Here is a 20,516-nt window from a genome sequence, read left to right on the forward strand (position 1 = left end):
CCCAGGAGGGTGATGGGTGTCCCCTGGTGTCCCCCCATTCCCCGTCGCATGCCCCCCTCTGGTGTCCCTCCTCCCTCCCCACCCACCCATACGGTGTCGCAACCCCGGTGGCCCCTCGCCAGCTGCCTTCCCCGAAATGAGGAAGGACCCAGGTCCGGGCAGTCCCTCCCCCACCCCCACGTGGGTGGACCCAGGCCTCCTGTGGGTCCCAGCCCCCACCTAAAGATCTGGGACCCCCCCCTAACCCCCATCCTCAGTGGGTCCCACCTGGGCATGGGTGGACCCAAGGGTCCCAGCAGACCCTTCCCAGCCCCCACATAGGTGGACCCAGGCATCCGCCCCCCCACCCCCCTTGTATATGGGTGGACTCAGGCGTCCTGGGTGCTGGTGTGGGTGGACCCGGGCATGCAGGCACTGGTTACCCATTAACTGGTGACGCCACACCACCATAAAAGGACCCCCCCCAGACCTCCTGTCCCCGTACCCCCCCCTACAGCCATGGGGACTCCGGCGCTGGCCCTCCTCCTCGGCCTCCTGCTGCTGCATGCGGCCCCCACCCATGCCCAAATGTGAGTCACGGGGACCCCCCCCCATCCCAACCAGATTCCCCATGTACCCCCCCCTCCAACCCATGCGTCTCCCCCCAACCCATTGGACCCCCTTTTCTAGGAACCCCTCCCCCTTGGGATCCACCCTGGGATCCCCCGTGCACCCATGCCCCCCCCCCCAATCCATTGGATCTCCTCTTCTGGGACACCCCCACACCCCACCCATGGGATCCCTGCACCCTGAGATCCGCTCACCCATGGGATCCCCACCCATAAGACCCCCTGGCTGGGACCCCAATGGTTGGGACCCCCTCCCCAACAAGGCTCCCCTGCCCCAGATGAAACCCCCATGGTGAACCCCCACCATGGCCAGGACCCCCCCATGCTGAGGAAGAAGACCCCCATATCCAGCACCCCCAGAATCAAGACCCCTCTGTCTGGGACCCCCACCCCAACTGGGAACCACCTGCCAGGGACCCCCAACCTACAAGACCCCCCTGACCAGGACCCCCCCACCAGATGGGAGCTCTCTTTCTAGGACCCCCCCCCCCCAGGGATGGGTGTTGGAGTGCAATGGGAGAAACATTGGGGTGCAATAGAGGGGATATTGGGGTGCAATGGGGGATTTGGGGCTGCTTCAAGCCCATGGGGCAGATTGGGGGGGGTCTGTGGGGTGCCATTGGGTCCCCAGAGTGCTTGGTGCTGTGGGAGGACAGATCAGGGGTCCCTAGGGTGCTGTGGGGACAGATTGGGGGAATCTAGGTGCTATGAGGTCCCCAGGGTGCTGTTGGGGGACCCTGTGACAGCCCCCCATGACGGCCGGTGTCCCCAGGGTTTCGATGGTGACACCGGCGGTGCTGCGGCTGGAGACAGAGGAGCGGGTTGTGCTGGAGGCACCGGGATTGACGTCCCCCACCGAGGCCACCCTCCTGGTACAGGACTTTCCCCTCAAACGTCACGTGCTCTACCAGACTCGCATGCCGCTGAGCCCTGCCGAGGGCATGTTGGCCACCGCCACTATCAAAGTACGTCACCACCCCCATGTCACCTCCCTGATGGTCATTGCCCCCTGCTGCCCCGGGAAGGGTGACCCATGAGGGTCAAACCTATACGAGATGGTGGAGAATCACCATGGGGCTGATGGGATCTAGGAGGAGGATGGTCACCATGGGGTCTTTGGGAGTGGTTGCTCTGAGGTCCTTGGGGACAGTAACCCTGGGGTCCTTGGAGATGGTCACCCTATGATTAGAGGATGGTTGCCCCTGGGTCTTTGATGACAGTCACCCTGGAGTCCTTGGGGACTGTCACCCGGCATCCTCAGCCCCGTTCCCTGGGCATGGGTGCCATCTGCTGTCCCCTGCCCCATCCCTGTGGTGCAGGTGCCACCTGGTGTCCACTGTCACCACAGGTGTTGGCCAAGGCGCTGCCACAGGCAGTGGGGAAGCAGTTTGTTTCGGTGACGGCGCGGGTGGCCCAGGTGACCCTGGAGAAGGTGCTGCTGGTGTCACTCCAGAGTGGCTACATCTTTGTGCAGACTGACAAGCCCATCTACACCCCTGGTTCCACTGGTGGGTCTCCCCATGGCATGTTGGGGTGCTGGTGGCACCTTGGGGTGTTGGGTCCCCTCCATAGCACCTTGGGGTCTTGGTGGCATCTTGGGGTGTTGGGTCTCCTCCACAGCACCTTGGGGTGCTGGCATGAACTTGGGGTGCTGGGGTCCAGCACCCATTTGGGGACCTCTCTATGATGTCCCCCTTGGGGCCCAGCACCCTGCCAGATCCTCCTGGCATCTCCACTGGGACCCAGCACTCATTCTGGGGTCCAGCTCCCATTTCTGGATACCCCAGCACCTTCCCTGCTCACCTTGATCCCCATGTCCCCTCCCAGTGCTCTGCCGCCTCTTTGCTCTGGGCCATCTTATGGAGCCAGTGCCCAAGACTGTGATCGTGGAGGTCAAGGTGGGTGCCCGCTGGGGACACAGGGACATGGGGACACTGCCACCCATGCCACCATCCCCAACCGCTCCATGTCCCTTCAGACGCCTGATAATGTCATCATCAGACAAGTGCCTGTGTCCTCGCCAATGAAGACCGGCATCTTCTCCCTCAACCACAACCTGCCCGAGGTCGTCAGGTAGGTGCCACCTCCCAGGGTGGCCCGGGGACATGCGTGGCCCCAGGCTTGCCCCTCACCCTGTCGCCTGCCTTTTCCAGCCTGGGGACATGGACGATAATGGCCAAATTCGAAGACTCACCAGAACAGGTCTTCAGCACCCAATTTGAAGTCAAGGAATATGGTACGGTGGGGTGGGGGTCCCCAGACACCTGGGTCTCTTGTGCCTGTCCTGGATGCTTGAGTTCTCCATTGGGTGTCCATCCCCACAGTGCTGCCAAGCTTTGAGGTGGTCCTGGAGCCAGAGGAGAAGTTCCTCTACATCGACCGGAATGAGGATTTCCGTGTGTCCATCACGGCCAGGTGGGATGGGGACCCCAAAACTGCTCATTTTGGGGGTCACACCAAACATGTGGGGTGACATTCCTGCTCTGCTCCTGCTCAAAGTTCCCAGGGATGAGGGGGTGGCATGGATGCAAGGTGACAGGTTTGGGGGTGATGGGGAGGTGGGGAAATGGGATGATGGCGGCAGGGGTGAGGAGGGGACAGGGTGATGGTCATGGAGGTGGCAGGGCGTGGTGGGATGACAGGGGCACATGGGCATGTGGAGTAACAGGGGTAGGGCCATGAGGACATAGGGCAATGGGGTGACAGGGTTGCATGACAAGAGGATGGGGGGACATGGGGTGACAACGATGTGGCTGTGATGGGGACACAGGGACAGGGGTTGATGGTGACAGTGGTAGCCTGTCCACAGGTACCTGTACGGGAAGCGCCTGCAGGGAACAGCCTTTGTCCTCTTTGGCGTTATGGTGGATGATGAGAAGAAGAGCATCCCCCAGTCCCTGCGGCGCGTCCAGGTGACCCTGTCTTTGTCCCCATCTCTTGTCCCTATTCCAGTCCCATGTTGAGCCCTGACCCTTGCTGAGCCCTGTCATCCCTATCCTCATCCCTGTCCCCATCCCAGTCCCCATGGCTGTCCACTGTCCCACCAACTCCATGCTGCAGGTGACCGACGGGGATGGGGAAGCTGTGCTGTCCATGGCCACGCTGCGGCAGCGATTCGCCAACCCCCAGGAGCTGGTGGGACATTCACTCTACGTCTCCGTCACCGTACTCACTGAGTCAGGTGTGCAGGGGGATTGGAGGGGACACAGGGGACTTGGGGGAATAGGGATAGCAGGGGTGTGTGAGGCCATGGGGTGGATGTGTCTCTCACAGTCTTCAACAAGTTGGGTAGGTGGGGGGACACTTGGGGACATGTGGGGACATAGGGGGATGGGAACAGCAAAGGGTGGGGAGACATGGGTTGGGGACAGCAAGGATGAGGAAAGGTAGGGTTGGGGACAATGAGGATGGGGAGACATGGGCTTGGGAACAGCAAGGATGAGGACAGGTAGGGTTGGGGACATCTGGGGCCACTCAAGGTCAGATGAGGCCCTGGGAGGGGACTGGGACCCCTGTCCTGGCGCTGGGTGACCTGGCCATTCCCGTGGCCACTGCAGGCAGTGACATGGTGGAGGCACAGCGCAGTGGCATCCGCATCGTGACGTCCCCGTACACCATCCACTTCACCCACACTCCGAAGTACTTCAAGCCAGGGATGCCCTTTGATCTGACGGTAATGGCATCTGGGGATAGGGATGGAGACAGCGGTGGCATTGGCCCAGGACCCCCATGGTACCGGGGTCCCCACCATCGGGATGGGGATGGGTCAAGCCTGGGGGTTTGTGGGTGGAGGAGACTTGGGGACCAGGGTCTGTCCCCGTGTCATATCACTGTGTCACCTGGAGAGGGCCTGGGGACCGTGATCTGTCCCTGAGTCACCTGGATGGTACCAGGTGACATGTTCTTCATGCCATGTCCCCATGTAATGACCTCATGTCACACCACATACATTGCAGGTCTATGTCACTAACCCAGATGAGTCCCCAGCTCCACGTGTCACCGTTAAGGCTGATGGCTTCCAGGGTCTCGTCTCCACCCAGCGTGATGGCACAGCCAAGCTGATCCTCAACATGCCGGCCAACAAGGACACTGTCCCCATCACTGTGAGTGGAGATGGCTACCAGGGTGGCCTTGGAACTGGGGTGGCCAAGGTGCCTGGGGACAGGGCCAGGTGAAGTGACCTGGGGGTTGGGGTTGCCAAGACAACCAACCTGGCTGAGATGTCCAGAGTGACCAAGGACCAGGGCTGTCCTTGTCACCATTGACCAAGGAGCAGGATGGCTGGTGTCAGGGGGACCATGGCGGCCAACACAATTGGGTTGACCAAGACATCTAGAGTGATCGAGGACCAGCATGACCAGTGTCAGGGTGACTGGCAGAGATGTCCATAGTGGCCAAGTTGTCCATGGTGGCCTGCAGCCAGGATCAGCATGGTTCACCAGTGACCAAGAACCGAGGTGGCCAAGGTCAGGGGAACCACAGTGGCCAAGATGTTCGGGGTAGCCAAGGACCAGGAGGGCCAATGTCAGGGGGACTAGGGTGGTTGAGTTGACTGGAGTAGCCAGGACATCCAGGGTAGCAGAGATGAGCAGGTTGACCAAGGAGATGATTGCCATTGACCAAGGACCACAGCAGCGGGGATCAGGGAGACCAGGACAGCCTCTACTGTGGCCAAGACCTCCACGCCCAGGTCCATGCTTCTCCCTGTTGACCAAGTGCCACTGTGTCCTCTGTGTTGCAGGTGCGGACAGACCAGCCGGGGCTGCCTCTCGAACGCCAGGCCTCACGGCGGATGACTGCCGAAGCTTACCGTAGCCAGGGTGGTTCCGGCAACCTCCTCCACCTGGCCGTGGGGGCCACTGAGCTGCAGCCTGGTGAAAACCTCGCTGTGAACTTCCACCTCAAGAGCAACATCAACACCGTCCGTGACTCCGTCCCGTACTTCACCTACCTGGTGAGCACGCTTGGCCTCTGCCAGCTGCCCTCCATCTTGGGGACCTACGTGTCCAGACGCCCACCAACCCTGCCTTTCCTTGCCCGCCGCAGATTATGAGCAAGGGACGCATCGTCCGTGTGGGGCGACAGCGGCACGAGGCTGGCCAGAGCCTGGTCACCATGTCACTGCCAGTGACGGCTGAGCTCATCCCCTCCTTCCGCATCGTGGCCTACTACTACGTGATGCCCGGCGAGATTGTTGCAGACTCTGTCTGGGTTGATGTCAAGGACACTTGCATGGGCACTGTGAGTGTGTCCCCACTGTCCTAGGGGTCAGGGGGGCCTGTGAGGGCATTGGGTGGGCCTCGGAGGTGGTTTAGGTGGCCCTTGAGGTAGTCCATGATAGGGATTGGGCGGCCCATGATGGGGATTGAGTGGCACTTAGGTGGTTTGGACAGTCCATGGGAGACTTGGGCATCTCACGGGGGCACCTTGGGTGGCCCGGGTGGCCCATTGATGGTCCAGACATTCCATGGTGGAGGACACAGCCATCAGCTACCCCTGGAGGACCTTGTGGGGATGGGCTACCCCCATGGGGCAACTCCTTGGGGTGTGGCAAAGGTCTTTTTGGGGCATCCCATGGACATGACACCCCCTCCCTCTATGTCCCTGGCAGCTGGTGGTGAAGGGAGCGACGGAGGCTGACAACCGGGTGCACGAACCAGGGACACCCATGCGGCTGCGCATTGAGGGTGACCACAATGCCCACGTGGGGTTGGTGGCCGTGGACAAGGGTGTCTTCGTCCTCAGCAAGAAGAACAAGCTCACCCAGTCCAAGGTGGGTGCCCGGGTCTCCATCCCCACTGTCCCTGGGTGGCAGCGGTGGCTGTCATGGCTGTGCCCTGTTGGTCGCAGGTTTGGGACACGGTGGAGAAGAGTGACATCGGCTGCACCCCAGGCAGCGGGAAGGACAATGTGGGTGTCTTTGCTGATGCTGGCCTCAGCCTGGTCACCAACATGAAGATCACCACGCCGCAGCGAGCGGGTAGGGGACGTGCTGGGGACTGGGACAACCTGGGGTGGCACCTTGGGGATGGGGTAGGTGACACCTTGGGGATGTGGCACTTCGAGGATGGGGGAGTGTGACACCTCAGGGATGGTCAATGTGTCCCCTGAGCTTTGGGATGCGGCAAGTGATGTCAAGGAGAAGGGACACCTGGGTTTGGGTCTGTGACACCATGGGGTCCTGACCTGTGTCCTCTCTGTCCCCAGAGGTTCAGTGTCCCCAGCCTGCGAAACGCAAGCGTCGCTCCCTGCAGCTCCTCGAGTACAAAGGCACTAAGGGTAGGTGGCACTGGGAGTGTCCTATGTCTCCAAGAACACTGGAAAGTCCTATGCCCCTGGAGACACTGGATTGTCCCACGTCCCTGAGGGACACCAGAGTATCCCATGTCCCAGTCAACACCAGTGTCCTATGTCCCTGAGGGACATCAGAGTGTCCCACGTCCCCGGTGATAGCACAGCATCCCAAGGGACACTAGTGTGTCTCATGTCCCAGTGAAACCACAGCATCCCATATCCCAAAGGACACCAGAGTGTCCCATGTCCCCAGTGGCCCTCAGGCCAGGGGCTTTGGGACTGGGTGCCAGTTGGGTGCCTTGGTGCTGGCAGCGGCCGAGTACACAGACAAGATGCTACGCAAGTGTTGTGAGGACGGCATGAAGGAAAACCCCATGGGCCACAGCTGCGAGCATCGGACCAACTACATCCAGGATGGAGAAGCTTGCATCCGGGCTTTCCTTGACTGCTGCAACTACATCAAGGGCATCCGCGACCAAAAGCAGCGCGAGTTCCACCTCACGCTGGCTCGAAGCAAGTGCTGGGCAATGGTGGGGTGATGGTGGGGTTGGCAGTTGGGTGAAGCTTGAGTGAAGGTCAGGTGAACTTCAGGCATCGCTTGTGCTATCCTTGGGCAATACTTGGATGAATTTTGGGCAATGCTTGGGTGAAAGTTGGATGGTGCCTACATGATGCTTGGGCAAAACAAGGGTGGTGCTTGGGTGATGCTGGGGTGACACTGCCTCCACCCAAGGGCTGGGCCACTGAGGCCACAGTCAAGAGGAATGTTGCCACCCCCAGGTGAGGCGGACGATGAGTTCCTGGCTGATGAGGACATCACCTCACGGAGCCTCTTCCCGGAGAGCTGGCTGTGGCAGGTGGAGCCGCTGACGGAGCAGCCCAATGAGCTGGGGTGAGCCCTGTGCCCTTGTCCCACTACCTCTCCACACCATAGCCCAACTTGGGGATCATTACCTCCTCCCTGTCCAGCTCTGGACACTGCCTTGCCCAGTCTGGAGACCAGCTATGATTCCTCTCAAGTCCAGACAATGGCCACCTTTGACTCCCCTGGCGCTGCCTTGGGACCTTGGACACTTTGGTCCAGCTAAGGGGCCATCTACAACCCCCTGGTCTAGCTTGGGGACCAGCTATGACCCCCCCTACTCCAGCTCGGTGGCTGGTTACACCTCCCTAGCCTGGTTTGGGGCCAGTTATGACCCCCTTGGTCATTCCCATCCTCTCCAGCATCTCTACGAAGACTCTGCCTGTGTACCTGAAGGACTCTATCACCACGTGGGAGGTCCTGGCCGTAAGCCTCTCACAGACCAAGGGTACGTGATGGAATAGGAACGTGTCCCTGGGGATCAAAGGAATCCCCCAAGGCTTGGGGATTGTCCCTGGGACTTGAAGGGTCCCGTAAAGTCTGGTGTGTTTCCTTGGGGTTTGAGGAATCTCCAAAATCTTAGAGGGGTGCATACCACTGAAGAGGTGCCCCAAACTTTGAGGAGATCCACCAAAGCTTGGTGGCACTTCTTGGGACTTGAGGGATCCCCTAAGCCTTGGGAGGACTCTATGGGATCTCTCAAAGCCTTGGGGATGTTCTTGGGACATGAGGGGCCCAGCAAGCCCATAAGCCTGAATCGCATGTCCCCGGGGGCCACCCCGCAGGGCTGTGTGTGGCTGACCCCTATGAGATCACGGTGATGAAAGAGTTCTTCATTGACCTGCGCCTGCCCTACTCTGTGGTGAGGAACGAGCAGGTGGAGATCCGTGCCATCCTCTACAACTACTGGACACATGACATCACGGTTAGCAGAGAACCCACACCTGGGCTTCTGGGGAATCTGTGGCCACCTGAACCCCAAGGCCAACATCTCTGTGCCCTGCAGGTGCGTGTGGAGCTGATGCACAACCCAGCCCTGTGCAGCGCCTCCACCTCCAAGGCGCGCTACCAGCAGATCCTCAAGCTGAAACCTCAGTCATCGTGGGCCGTGCCCTTTGTCATCGTGCCCTTGCAGCTGGGGCTGCATGATGTTGAAGTAAAGGCAGCCGTCCGGGGCCGCTACGTGGCTGATGGTGTCAAGAAGAAGCTCAAAGTTGTGGTGAGTGGCCATTGCTGCTCATGGTGTCTCCACCACATGGTGCCACCTCCATCCCTGAGATGTCCCCAGCACGGTATTCCTGTGACAGCCCCATCTCCACTTTCATCCTGGTGTTGGTACCCAGGGATGAAGGATCCTCCACCCAGGATGCTCAAGTGTGATCTCCTGGGGCTCTCCCAGTTTGTCCCATGACCTGGGGGTGCTGGTTTACACTGGGACTCCTTTCCTGGACAGCCCAGAGAGGGTAGGAAGGGGGGAGCCAAAACCAGCCCAGCCTTTAGCATTGGACTCTTGCCTCTGCAGCCCGAAGGGATGAGGTTGGAGAAGACAGTGAAGATCATTGAGCTGGACCCGAAGACAAAGGGAGTCAGTGAGTGACCCTAGCTGGTCTTGGGGATGTCTCAGCCCCACAGGGATGTGCCACTGAGGGAAGGAGCTGGGGCATCTCAGGGGACAAGGGAAGTCCCACTGTGGGTCTGGGACATCTTGGGGGATGAAGGATGTACCACCAAGGGTAGGACTGGGGCATCTTAGGGAATAAGGGACATCCCGCTTTGGAGCTAGGGCATCTCAGGAAATGAGGGGTGTCCTGCTGTGGGTCTGGGGCATCCTTGGGGACAAGGGACATCCTACTTGGAGCTTGAGCATCTTGGAGGGACAAGGGACGTGCCATTATCAAGCTGGGGCATCTCAGGGAATGAAGGACATCATTCTATGGAGCTGGGGCATCTCAAGGGAGAAGGGACATCCTGGTATGGCTCTGAAACATCTTGGGGGACAAGGGACATCCTGCTGCGGGGCTTGGTCACCTCAGGGGGGGGGGCCTGAAGGATTTGGGGTCACCCATCTCCATCCTGGCCTCCCTGCCCCACAGATGGTGTACAGGAAGAGAAGGTGAGGGCAGCAAACCTCTCTGACATTGTCCCCAACACTGAGTCGGAGACCAAAGTCAGCATCCAAGGTGAGAGCAGGGGAAGGGACACAGGTGGGGACAAGCTGGGAGGGAGCAGGACACTCCTGGCTTGACATCTCGCCTTCCTCTGGTCTAGGCAACCCTGTGTCCATCATGGTGGAGAAAGCCATCAACGGGGACAAGCTGAAGCACCTCATTGTGACGCCAGCGGGCTGCGGGGAGCAGAACATGATCGGGATGACACCCACCGTCATTGCCACCCACTACCTGGACAACACATTGCAGTGGGAAAGCATTGGTGTTGAGCGCCGCACTGAGGCCATCAACTTGATTAGAAAGGGTAGGAGCATCCCCCAAAGGGTGGGTGCATCCCTTGGTTTCCTCTCTTCGAGTGTAAAATGTTGCCATCTTCCAAGGTGCTGAAGAAACCAGCACCTTTGAAGAAGACATGGGTTGGGTGCTACCAGTTTGGGGATTTCTAGAGCTACTGCTTTGCACTGGAATGTGGTGCGGAGTGGGTTGGTGGCCTGAAGCTACCTCAGCTTGGTTGGGTGCTCCTTGTGTTGGCCAACGGCTGGAGGACACTTGGTGGCCTGAAGCCACCCCCAGGTTCTTGTGTTGGCCAACCACCATCTCCTCACCAGGTTACACCCAACAACTTGCTTTCCGGAAACTTGACAGCTCCTATGCCGCCTTCAAGGACCGCCCATCAAGCACCTGGTGAGGGTCATATTGCCACCACCAAGCAGGTCCAGGTGACAGGGTTGGACATGATGCTAAGATCCTCCTGTCCCCAGGTTGACAGCCTACGTGGCCAAAGTCTTTGCCATGGCCATCAAGTTGGTAGACATTGAGCCCGAGGTGGTTTGTGGTGCTGTGAAATGGCTCATCCTGGAGAAGCAGAAACCAGACGGGATTTTCCAAGAAGATGCTCCTGTCATCCATAAGGAGATGGTGGTATGGGGGGACCCAAACCCTGTCCCTGCTGGTGGCCAAGGCCCTGTTGGCTCGAGGATGGGCTTTTGGAATGAGCTGTGGGGAAAGGACTATGTTGGGTGACAGGGATGAGCGTTGACTGGACAGAGCTTGCAGCGAAAACCACGATCCCAAGGGGGTTTTTTCCCTCCACTTTATCACGCAGGGAGGCTACCAGGGTGCTGAGCCCGAGGTGTCACTGACAGCCTTTGTCCTCATCGCGCTGCAGGAGTCCCGGGAGGTCTGCAAGGACCATGTCAACGTGAGTGGCCCAGTCCTCAACCCCACATGAGGAGAAAGGGGGAAACTGGCACCTGTCACATAGCAGAAGAGGTGCCCAACCCTTATAACGGCCACCTGAGAATACAAACTTACCATCCTTTCTGCCCAGAGCTTGGAGGGGAGCATCACCAAAGCTGCTGAATACCTCGCCCGGAGGTACCAGTCACTGACCCGACCCTACACGGTGGCCCTGACCTCCTATGCCTTGGCCCTGACAGGAAAACTCAAAAGCGAGAAAGTTCTCATGAAGTTTTCCAAAGGTGACGTCTCACCAGGGAGGACAAAACTGGCGGGGGGGGGGGGGTGGTGGTGTAATTATGGGTTACCTGGTGGGGGGAGAAATCATCCCTAGAGGATGCTGAGGGATCGATGTCACCCCAGAGAACAAACGTTGGGAGGAACGCAACGCCCATACCTACAACATCGAGGGGACGTCCTACGCGTTGCTGGCCTTGCTGCAAATGGAGAAGCCGGAGCTGACAGGGCCGGTGGCCCGCTGGCTTGCCCAGCAGAACTACTTCGGTGGTGGCTATGGCTCCACTCAGGTGGGCTACAGACCCCCCCTGGCAGCCGTGGGTGCTGTCCTGGCACCCACTGCCATGGGAAAGGGGGACAGGAAGATAGGGGTTGAGGGCTTTGTTGGGGGTTGAGGGGTCATCTTGTAGCCGTGGGGACTCCAGGGACATGGCATGTCTCTTGGGGGACATCTCAGGTCCTACGGGACTCCAAAGGCATTGGGAAACCCCTCAGGGCTTGGGGGTCAGTCACCTCAGGGCCCTTGGGACCCCCAGGGACATGGCATGTCCTTGTAGAACACTTCTGGTCCCACAGGATCTCAAGGGTTTTGGAAAACCCAAAAGGCCTGTCCCATGGGGACACCCAAATCCCTGGGGACACCTCCAGACCCTGGGGACCCTCAGGGACACCACCTGTCCCTGGGGGACATCTCTGCTCCATAAGACCCCCAAGGGTATGTTCCAGGTGATATCAGGTGGCCCCAGGACTTCGGGTCACCCTGGACTCAGGGCCACCCAGGGGGCTTTGGGGATGCTCCAGACAGTGTCCCCAAGCCCTGGTAACACAAGTGTCCCTGCAGGCCACCATCCTGGTATTCCAAGCGTTGGCCCACTACCAGGTGGCAACTCCGCGGCAGCTGGAGCTCAACCTCGATGTGTCGGTGCTGCTGCCGCGCCGTGCCAGTGCCATCACCTACCGCATCGAGAACCGCAATGCCCTGGTGGCACGTTCCGCCGAGGTACCGGCGCCCTTGTCACCATTGTCACTGTCACCACTAGGACCATGGAGATGCAGCACTGTTTGCCCTGCTGTTGCTGTCCATGGGATGTCCCTGTCCCCTCTGTGTCTCTTCATGTTCCAGGACAACCTTGTCCCCTCACTATGGCCCTGGGTGTCCCTGTCCTTTCCATGTCCTCTCTGTGTCCTGTCCCCTCTGTGTCCCTCCAAAACTTGGGATGTCCCTGCCATGTCCCACTGTGTCCCAGGCTGATCTTGTCCCCTCCCTTGCTGTCACCTGGAATGTCCCTGTCCCCTTCATGTCCCTCTACGTCCTCTGATTTCCTCGTCCCTGTCCCCTTTGTGTCCTACAATGCTGCTGCCCCCTCCATGTCCGGGGATGTCCCTGTCCCTTCTACACCCCCTCTGTGTCCCCTCATGCCTCCATGGCCCAGGATGCCCCATCCCTTCCACAACCCTCCCAGGCGATGTCCGTGTCCCTTCCCAACATCCCCTGTCCCCTCAGACCAAGCTGAACGAGGACTTCACGGTGAAAGCTGAGGGCACGGGCAAGGGGACAATGACAGTGGTGACCGTCTACAATGCCAAGGTCCCCGAGAAGGACAACAAGTGTGACAGTTTTGACCTGCAGGTGGAGGTGGAGGACGTGAAGACAGGTGAGTCCCACACATGTTCCCCCCATGTCCTCACTATGTCCCCCTGTATCCCTCCCCATGTCCTCGACGCGTACCCTCCATGGCACCCCATGTCCCCTCCGATGTCCCCCATGGCCCCTCATTGTCCCCATGTCCCCCACAGGCAAGGAGCAGGATGGCGTCATCCGCTCTGTCAAGATCACCATCTGCACCAGGTAGGACAGGCTGGGGACATCAGGGATGTTGGAGAGAGGGGAGTGGGGATACTGGGGACAGGGACATCAGGGACAAGGATGGGAACATTGGGGACAAACAGGTCTCAGCCCCACCTTGTCCCATAGAGATCCTTGGGAACAGGGACATCAGGGATGGGGATGCTGGGGACTATAGAGCAGCTGGGGACAGGCAGGTGGCCTCAACCCTGTCCCCACAGGCACCTGGACAATGTGGATGCCACCATGTCCATCCTCGACGTCTCCATGCTCACGGGCTTCTTTCCTGACCTCCAGGACCTGAAAAGGGTGAGTGTGGGGACATGGGGACACACGAGGGGACCCAGGGGAGACACAGAACCTTGCGTCTTCATGCCATCGTGTCCACCATGTCCCCACATCTCCGTGTGTCCCCCACGTCCTTGTGTCCCCATATCCCCAGGTGTCCATGTGTCACCATGTTCCCCTGTGCTCCCACATCTCTAAAAGTTCCCTGCATCCTGTCATGACCACGTGTCACCGCGTGTCCCACGTGGCCAGCACCACCATGTCCCTATGTGCCCCGTGCCCATACATCCCTGTATCCTGATGCGGTTGCGTATCCCCACGTGTCCCTGCATGTCCTGCATGCCCGGTGTCACCGTGTCCATGTCCCCAGCTCACGGAAGGGGTGGACAGGTACATCTCCAAGTATGAGATCGATCAAGCACAGTCGGACCGCAGCAACCTCGTCATCTACCTCGACAAGGTGGGGACACAAGGGACGTGGGGGGCGTGAGGGACATGGGAATGGGGACAAGATGGGAGAAGATGGGGACATGATAGGACAGGGATGGGGACAGGGACAAGATGGGACGGGGACAAGATGGGACAGGGATGGGGACAGGGTGGGGACAGGGACAAGGATGGGGACAGGGATGAGGATGGCACTGGAGACACGGGGAGGACAGGACTGGGACAGGGATGGCATGGGGACGTAGGTGGGGTTGGGGACATGGATAGGGACTGAAACAGGGACAGAGATGGGAATGAAGCTGGGGACATGGATGGGGACAGAGGTGGGGAGAGGAAAAGGGTCTCAGGGTGGGGACAAGGACAGGGATTCATGGATAGGGTGAGCATGGGGACGTTGCTGGGGACAGGGCCAGGCTGGGGGGTGGGGCACTGACTCCCAACCTGACTGACTGCCATCCCCGTGTCCCCGTGTCCCCATGTCCCCATCCCCAGATCTCGCACAAGGCCGAGGAGTGTTTCTCCTTCAAGGCCCACCAGCAATTCCAGGTGGGCTTGATCCAACCCGCGGCTGTCACCGTCTACAGCTACTACAAGATCGGTGCGCCCCATGTCACCTTGTGTCGCCCTCGGGTCCCCTCCATCCCCACACTCTCCTCTGTGCCCCCTGCTTCCACAAAGTCCCCTCTATGTCCTCCTCTGTGTCCCCTCCTGTCCCTTTGTCCCACCATGTCCCTACTGATCTTCTCCCCGTGCCTATGTCACCATGTTCCCCATGTCCCCTTGCATCCCCTGCTGACCCTCTCCCTCCACATGTCACCGCTCTGTCCCCATGTCTCCCACTGGTTCTTGCCCCTTGTGTCATCCTCCTCCACCTTGTGTCCCCTTACCATGTCCCTGCAGATGACCGCTGCACCCGTTTCTACCATCCGGACAAGAACGGTGGGCAACTGAGCAAGATCTGCTATGGGGACGTGTGCCGCTGCGCTGAAGGTGACATGGGGGACACGGGGACATGGGGACAGACTGGGTCAACACCCCTGCCATGATGGAACACGTCATGGCTGTGATAGGACACATCATCGCTGTGATGGGACATGTCATGGCCGTGATGGGACATGTCATGGCCATGATGGGACACATCATGGCTGTGATAGGACACATCATCGCTGTGATGGGACATGTCATGGCCGTGATGGGACACGTCATTGACATGATGGGATGTGTCATGGCTGTGATGGAGCCATGTCTCTGCTATGGCGTGACATGTCCCTGCCATGATGGGACGTGTTGGTGCCACAATAGACCTTGTCATTGCCGTGTCCCTGCAGAAAACTGCTTCATGCGGAGCCACCAGGACGTCCCGATCACCGTCAACCAACGCATTGAGCGCGCCTGCGAGCCAGGAGTTGACTACGGTGGGACATGGGGGACATGGAAGGATAATGGGGGATATGGGGTCATGGGGGGCACTTTGGGCACATAGAGGGGACATAAAGGATGTGGTTGGGGACATGAAGGGCCATAGAAGGACACAAGGGGCACAGAGAGACAGGAGGGTACAAGGGGACATGGAGGGACAAGAGGGACAGGTGGGGATGTGGAGGGACATGGGGAGGAAAAGGGGGGACAGAGGGGTTCCCACGTGCTGAGGGGCCACCCTGGAGAGGGGGTGCTGTGACAGTGTGGGGGTGACACGGTGACATCCCTCTCCCCAGTGTACAAGGTGAGGCTGATGGCAGAAGAGCAGACACCGTCCCATGACAACTACATCATGACCATCCTCTCCGTCATCAAGATGGGTACGAGCACCCCGGGGGTGGGGGACAAGGCCACCCTGAGGGACATGGTGGGGGTCACCTAGAGCTGGGGACAGCCAGGGGCAGGGACATCCAGGTGGGCTGGTGTCACCAGAGTGGCTTGGGGGCCCCCAGGTGGGTTGGCATCACGCAATGGTGCTGGGGACACCCATTGGGAAGGGACACCCAGGTGGGTTAGTGTCACCCAAGGGTGCTGGGGACACCCATGAGGCCTGGTGTCACCCCGCTGGGGTGGAGATAAGCAACGATGCTGGGGAAAGCTGGAGGGAACTAGTGTCACCCATGGCTGATGACACCAGTGGGGTGGTGGTGGCACCAAGGATGCCAGTGGCTCCCTGGGGATTGAGAGTCCCCATTGCGGGACGCGGCAAAGCGGGTGTCCCTGTTGTGTTGGGGTGGAGGTGACGAGTCACCTGTGTGTCCTCCCTGGGACAGGCACCGATGAGGACCCAGCGGGAAGCAACCGGACCTTCGTGAGCCACCGGCAGTGCCGAGATGCTCTGAGGCTCCAGATCGGCCAGGACTACCTGCTCTGGGGGCTGGCCACCGACCTGTGGGTCACCGGCGGCCGGTAGGGACATGGGGACATGTGTGAGGACACGGATGGGGCCATATCTGTGAGGACATGGGCGTGTCCCCCCTCCAGGGTATCACCCTCTTCTGACCCACGTACCTTCTGTCCCCTTCTTGTCTCCAGCTTCTCCTACCTCATCGGCAAGGACACGTGGCTGGAGGCATGGCCCTCGGAGGTGGCATGCCAGGACTCTGACCTGCAACCCCTCTGCCAGGACTTCGTTGAGTTCGCCGAGGCCATGACCATGTTCGGATGTCCATCCTAAGCGTGTGCCCCCCACCCATGGGTGCCCCCCACCCTGCTGCCCCTTGTTGCCCTCTTTTTTTTTTTTTTTTTTTTTTTTTTAGGGGGGATTAAAAAAGTCCTTTCTAACAGCCTGGCTCTGGATCCGCATGGTGGAGGTGTCAGGGGGATGTGGGGACAACAGGTCATGGGGACACTATAGGGGACAACAGGGTGGTGAGGCCTTCGGAGTTGTTGTGGGGACTTTGTAGGGGACAAGAGGGTGGTGGGGGATCCGTAGAGGGGCACGGGGTCATGGGAACACCATAAGGGCCATGGGGACTTTGTAGGGGACAACAGGATTGTGGGGACTCTGTAGGGGACAATGGGGTCATGGGGACACTACAGGGGTCGTGGGGACACTACAGGGGATGATGGGGTCATGGGGATCCTGTAAGGGGTGATGGGATCATGGGGACCCTGTAGGGGACAACCAAGTTGTGAGGACCCCATAGGGGATGTGGGGGCTCCACAGGGGGTGACGGTGTCATGGAGGCTCTTTGTAGATGTGAGGATCCTACGTGGGATGACAGAGTCATGGGGACACCATAGGGGACAACAGGGCTGTGGAGACTTCATGAGGACTTCACAGAGGGCAACGAGGGTTGTGGGTGCTCCGCAACGACATGGGTGCTCCATAGGAGACAACAGGGTCGTGGAGGCACCGCAGGGGATGTGGGGACTCCATAGGTGGTGGGAACCCCGTAAGGGATGATGAGGACTCCATAGGGGACAACGAGGTTGTGGGGACCCTGCAGGGGACAACAGGGTTGTGACGACTCCGTAGGAGACCACAGGATCACGGGGACCTTATGGGGGTGTTGGCGCTGTGGGGATTCCGTAGGTGACCATGCGTCCTTGTGAACTCCACAGAGGGACCACGGGCTCAAGAGGCGACGTGGGGCTCTACGGGTCCATGGGGACAATGTAGGCCCATACGGGCACCTATGGGACTGCACGGGGTCGTACCAGGGGCTGGATGAGGCCCTTGGCGCACAGCAGCGCTCGGTGAATGGCGCTGCACGGCACGCAGTGCACGGCGTTGCACGGCGCTCGGCGCACGATGCTTGGTGCACGGTGCTGCATGGCTCTTGGTGCACAATCCTTGGTGCACGGCGTTGCACGGCTCTCGGCGCACGATGCTTGGTGCATGGTGCTGCACGGCTCTCGGCGCACGATGCTTGGTGCATGGTGCTGCACGGAGCTCGGTGCACAATCCTTGGTGCACGGCGTTGCACAGAGCTTGGTGCACGATGCTTGGTGCACGGCGTTGCACAGCTCTCGGCGCACGATGCTTGGTGCACGGTGCTGCACAGAGCTTGGTGCACGATGCTTGGTGCACAGCGTTGCACGGCTCTCGGCACACAATCCTTGGTGCACGGTGCTGCACGGAGCTTGGTGCACGGTGCTGCACGGCTCTCGGCACACAATCCTTGGTGCATGGTGCTGCACGGCTCTCGGCGCACGATGCTTGGTGCACGGTGCTGCACGGAGCTCGGTGCACAATCCTTGGTGCACGGTGCTGCACGGCTCTCGGCGCAAAATCCCTGGTGCACGGTGCTGCACAGAGCTTGGTGCACGATGCTTGGTGCACAGCGTTGCACGGCTCTCAGCACACGATCCTTGGTGCACAGTGCTGCACGGCTCTTGGTGCACAATCCTTGGTGCACGGCGTTGCACGGCTCTCGGCGCACGATGCTTGGTACACGGTGCTGCACGGAGCTCGGTGCACAATCCTTGGTGCACGGTGCTGCACGGAGCTTGGTGCACGGTGCTGCACGGCTCTCGGCGCAAAATCCTTGGTGCACGGTGCTGCACGGAGCTCGGTGCACAATCCTTGGTGCACGGCGTTGCACGGCTCTCGGCGCACGATGCTTGGTGCACGGTGCTGCACGGCTCTCGGCACACGATCCTTGGTGCATGGTGCTGCACAGAGCTTGGTGCACGATGCTTGGTGCACAGCGTTGCACGGCTCTCGGCACACAATCCTTGGTGCACGGTGCTGCACGGCTCTCGGCACACAATCCTTGGTGCACGGTGCTGCACGGCTCTCGGCGCACGATGCTTGGTGCACGGTGCTGCACAGAGCTCGGTGCACAATCCTTGGTGCACGGTGCTGCACGGCTCTCGGCACACGATGCTTGGTGCACGGTGCTGCACGGAGCTCGGTGCACAATCCTTGGTGCACGGTGCTGCACGGCTCTCGGCGCAAAATCCCTGGTGCACGGTGCTGCACAAAGCTTGGTGCACGATGCTTGGTGCACGGCATTGCACAGCTCTCGGCGCACAATCCTTGGTGCACGGTGCTGCACGGTTCTCGGCGCACAATCCTTGGTGCACAGTGCTGCACAGAGCTTGGTGCACGGTGCTGCACGGCTCTCGGCGCACAATCCTTGGTGCACGGTGCTGCACGGAGCTCAGCGCACGATCCTTGGTGCACGGCCCTTCCTGCACGTTGCCGCACGCTGCTCGACACCGGCGCAACCTGCCGCGCACATCGCTGCACGCCTCTCGGTGCACAACCCCCAGCGCACGTTGCTGTACGTCTCTCGGTGCACGGCGCCGTGCGCGCCCTTCGCGCTTGGTGCCGCGCGCCTCTCGGCGTGCAACCGTGGGCGCGCGGCGCTTGCACGCCCTCCGCGCGCAACCCTCAGCGCGCCGTGCTGCGCGCCGCTTGGTGTACGGCGCAGCGCGGCACCGGGGGCACGGAGCTGCACGGCACTCGGCGCACGGCGCCGCGTGGGATTTGGTGCTCAGCCGTCGGCACCCAGCGCTCAGCACCCGGCCCAGCACCCAGTCGTGGCACGCAGCGTGCCGCAGCCGGTGGTTTCCTGCCTTCCCGGCACGGCCTCGTGCGGGCGGCGTTTTCCGGTGGCTTATCTGGCGTCCGCAGGCGGAGCAGTTGTGGGCACGGCCGTGCACATAGGTGCACACGTGGGTGCAAACGTGTGGGTGCATGTGTAAGTGTGGGTGCAGGCACCCACGCGGCTGGAAATGGCCGGGGGGCGGGGGGGGGGGGGAGGCTGTGCACAGATGCACGTGGGCGCATGCGCAGGCGTGAGCGCGTGCACAAGTGTGTAGCAGGGGAGTATAAGTGCTTACACAAGCGCAGGTCTGCGCACGGTGCTTGCAGCGTGGGCACGTGGGCACGTGCACAAGCATGGTGCAAGCGTGCAATGGCACAAGCATGTTGCACGCATGGTGCAAGCGGGCGTTAGCACGTGTGTTTGTGCACTAGCACAAGCGCGTGCGCGCAAAGTGCGAGCACGTAGCACCGGGGTGCGCGCACATGCGCAAGTGTGCGCATGCACGGTGCAAGCATGCTTTAGCACAAGCGCCTGTGCACGTGCACAAGCATGAGTGTGCATGACACAAGCGTGCGCGTGCATGGCGCGGGCAAGTCCGCGTGTACACAAACACACACGTGCCTGATGCTTGTGTCCAACAGCACACACACGTGTGTGCGGCGTGGGGTCCCCACACATGTGCTTGCGCACATGTGTTTGCACATGTACGTGCATTAGTGCTTGCACCTCTATTTGCATTTGCACGCGCGTGCGCACAGGCACGTGCATTCGCGGTTGCACGTGCATTGCACATCGCGCGCACACGCGCGCGCGTTTGCAAACCTTCTTGCTTTTGCCCGCGCCTGGACGTATGCGCATTTGCATGGGCACACGTACGTGCAAACGCGCCTGCATTTGCACACGTATTTGCACGCATGTGGGAACCCAGGCGTCCGTGCCAGTGACACCCCTTGGGGGGGGGGTCCCCTTTTTTTGGGGGGTAATTGAGGCCATTTTGGGGCGCCGGGAATCATAAATAAATTTATTAAACAATAAATAAAGCGGCTC

The 20,516-nt window shown here is 60.2% G+C and overlaps 1 protein-coding gene across 1 annotated transcript; it reads left to right on the top strand.

Moving 5' to 3' along the window:
- The first annotated feature begins 454 nt into the window (after positions 1-454).
- C3 (complement C3) lies at positions 455-16,754 on the top strand. Its single transcript, XM_054807953.1, has 40 exons — positions 455-569; positions 1,381-1,573; positions 1,957-2,116; positions 2,436-2,506; positions 2,587-2,681; positions 2,762-2,844; positions 2,933-3,023; positions 3,418-3,520; positions 3,669-3,789; positions 4,166-4,281; positions 4,565-4,711; positions 5,350-5,562; positions 5,655-5,849; positions 6,220-6,381; positions 6,459-6,588; positions 6,816-6,887; positions 7,215-7,415; positions 7,683-7,794; positions 8,127-8,212; positions 8,550-8,689; positions 8,771-8,983; positions 9,287-9,353; positions 9,858-9,944; positions 10,033-10,236; positions 10,541-10,616; positions 10,694-10,853; positions 11,038-11,133; positions 11,263-11,413; positions 11,535-11,698; positions 12,250-12,408; positions 12,913-13,063; positions 13,206-13,257; positions 13,476-13,563; positions 13,913-14,002; positions 14,482-14,587; positions 14,890-14,979; positions 15,318-15,404; positions 15,705-15,788; positions 16,242-16,377; positions 16,504-16,754. The coding sequence occupies exons 1-40, from the start codon at positions 499-501 to the stop codon at positions 16,643-16,645; spliced, it is 4,965 nt and encodes a 1,654-aa protein (XP_054663928.1). The 5' UTR covers positions 455-498; the 3' UTR covers positions 16,646-16,754.
- The last annotated feature ends 3,762 nt before the right edge of the window (positions 16,755-20,516 follow it).

Source organism: Grus americana, chromosome 33 (assembly GCF_028858705.1).
Source record: "Grus americana isolate bGruAme1 chromosome 33, bGruAme1.mat, whole genome shotgun sequence".
Taxonomy (NCBI): domain Eukaryota; kingdom Metazoa; phylum Chordata; class Aves; order Gruiformes; family Gruidae; genus Grus; species Grus americana.

What these genes read in the sequence shown, in the direction of transcription:
- C3 (XM_054807953.1), top strand. Translation starts at nt 499, where the DNA reads ATGGGGACTCCGGCGCTGGCCCTCCTCCTCGGCCTCCTGCTGCTGCAT. An exon ending in GCCCCCACCCATGCCCAAAT is followed by an intron (nt 570 to 1,380) that starts GTGAGTCACGGG and finishes CGGTGTCCCCAG; the next exon opens with GGTTTCGATGGTGACACCGG. An exon ending in AAGCCTCTCACAGACCAAGG is followed by an intron (nt 8,213 to 8,549) that starts GTACGTGATGGA and finishes GCCACCCCGCAG; the next exon opens with GGCTGTGTGTGGCTGACCCC.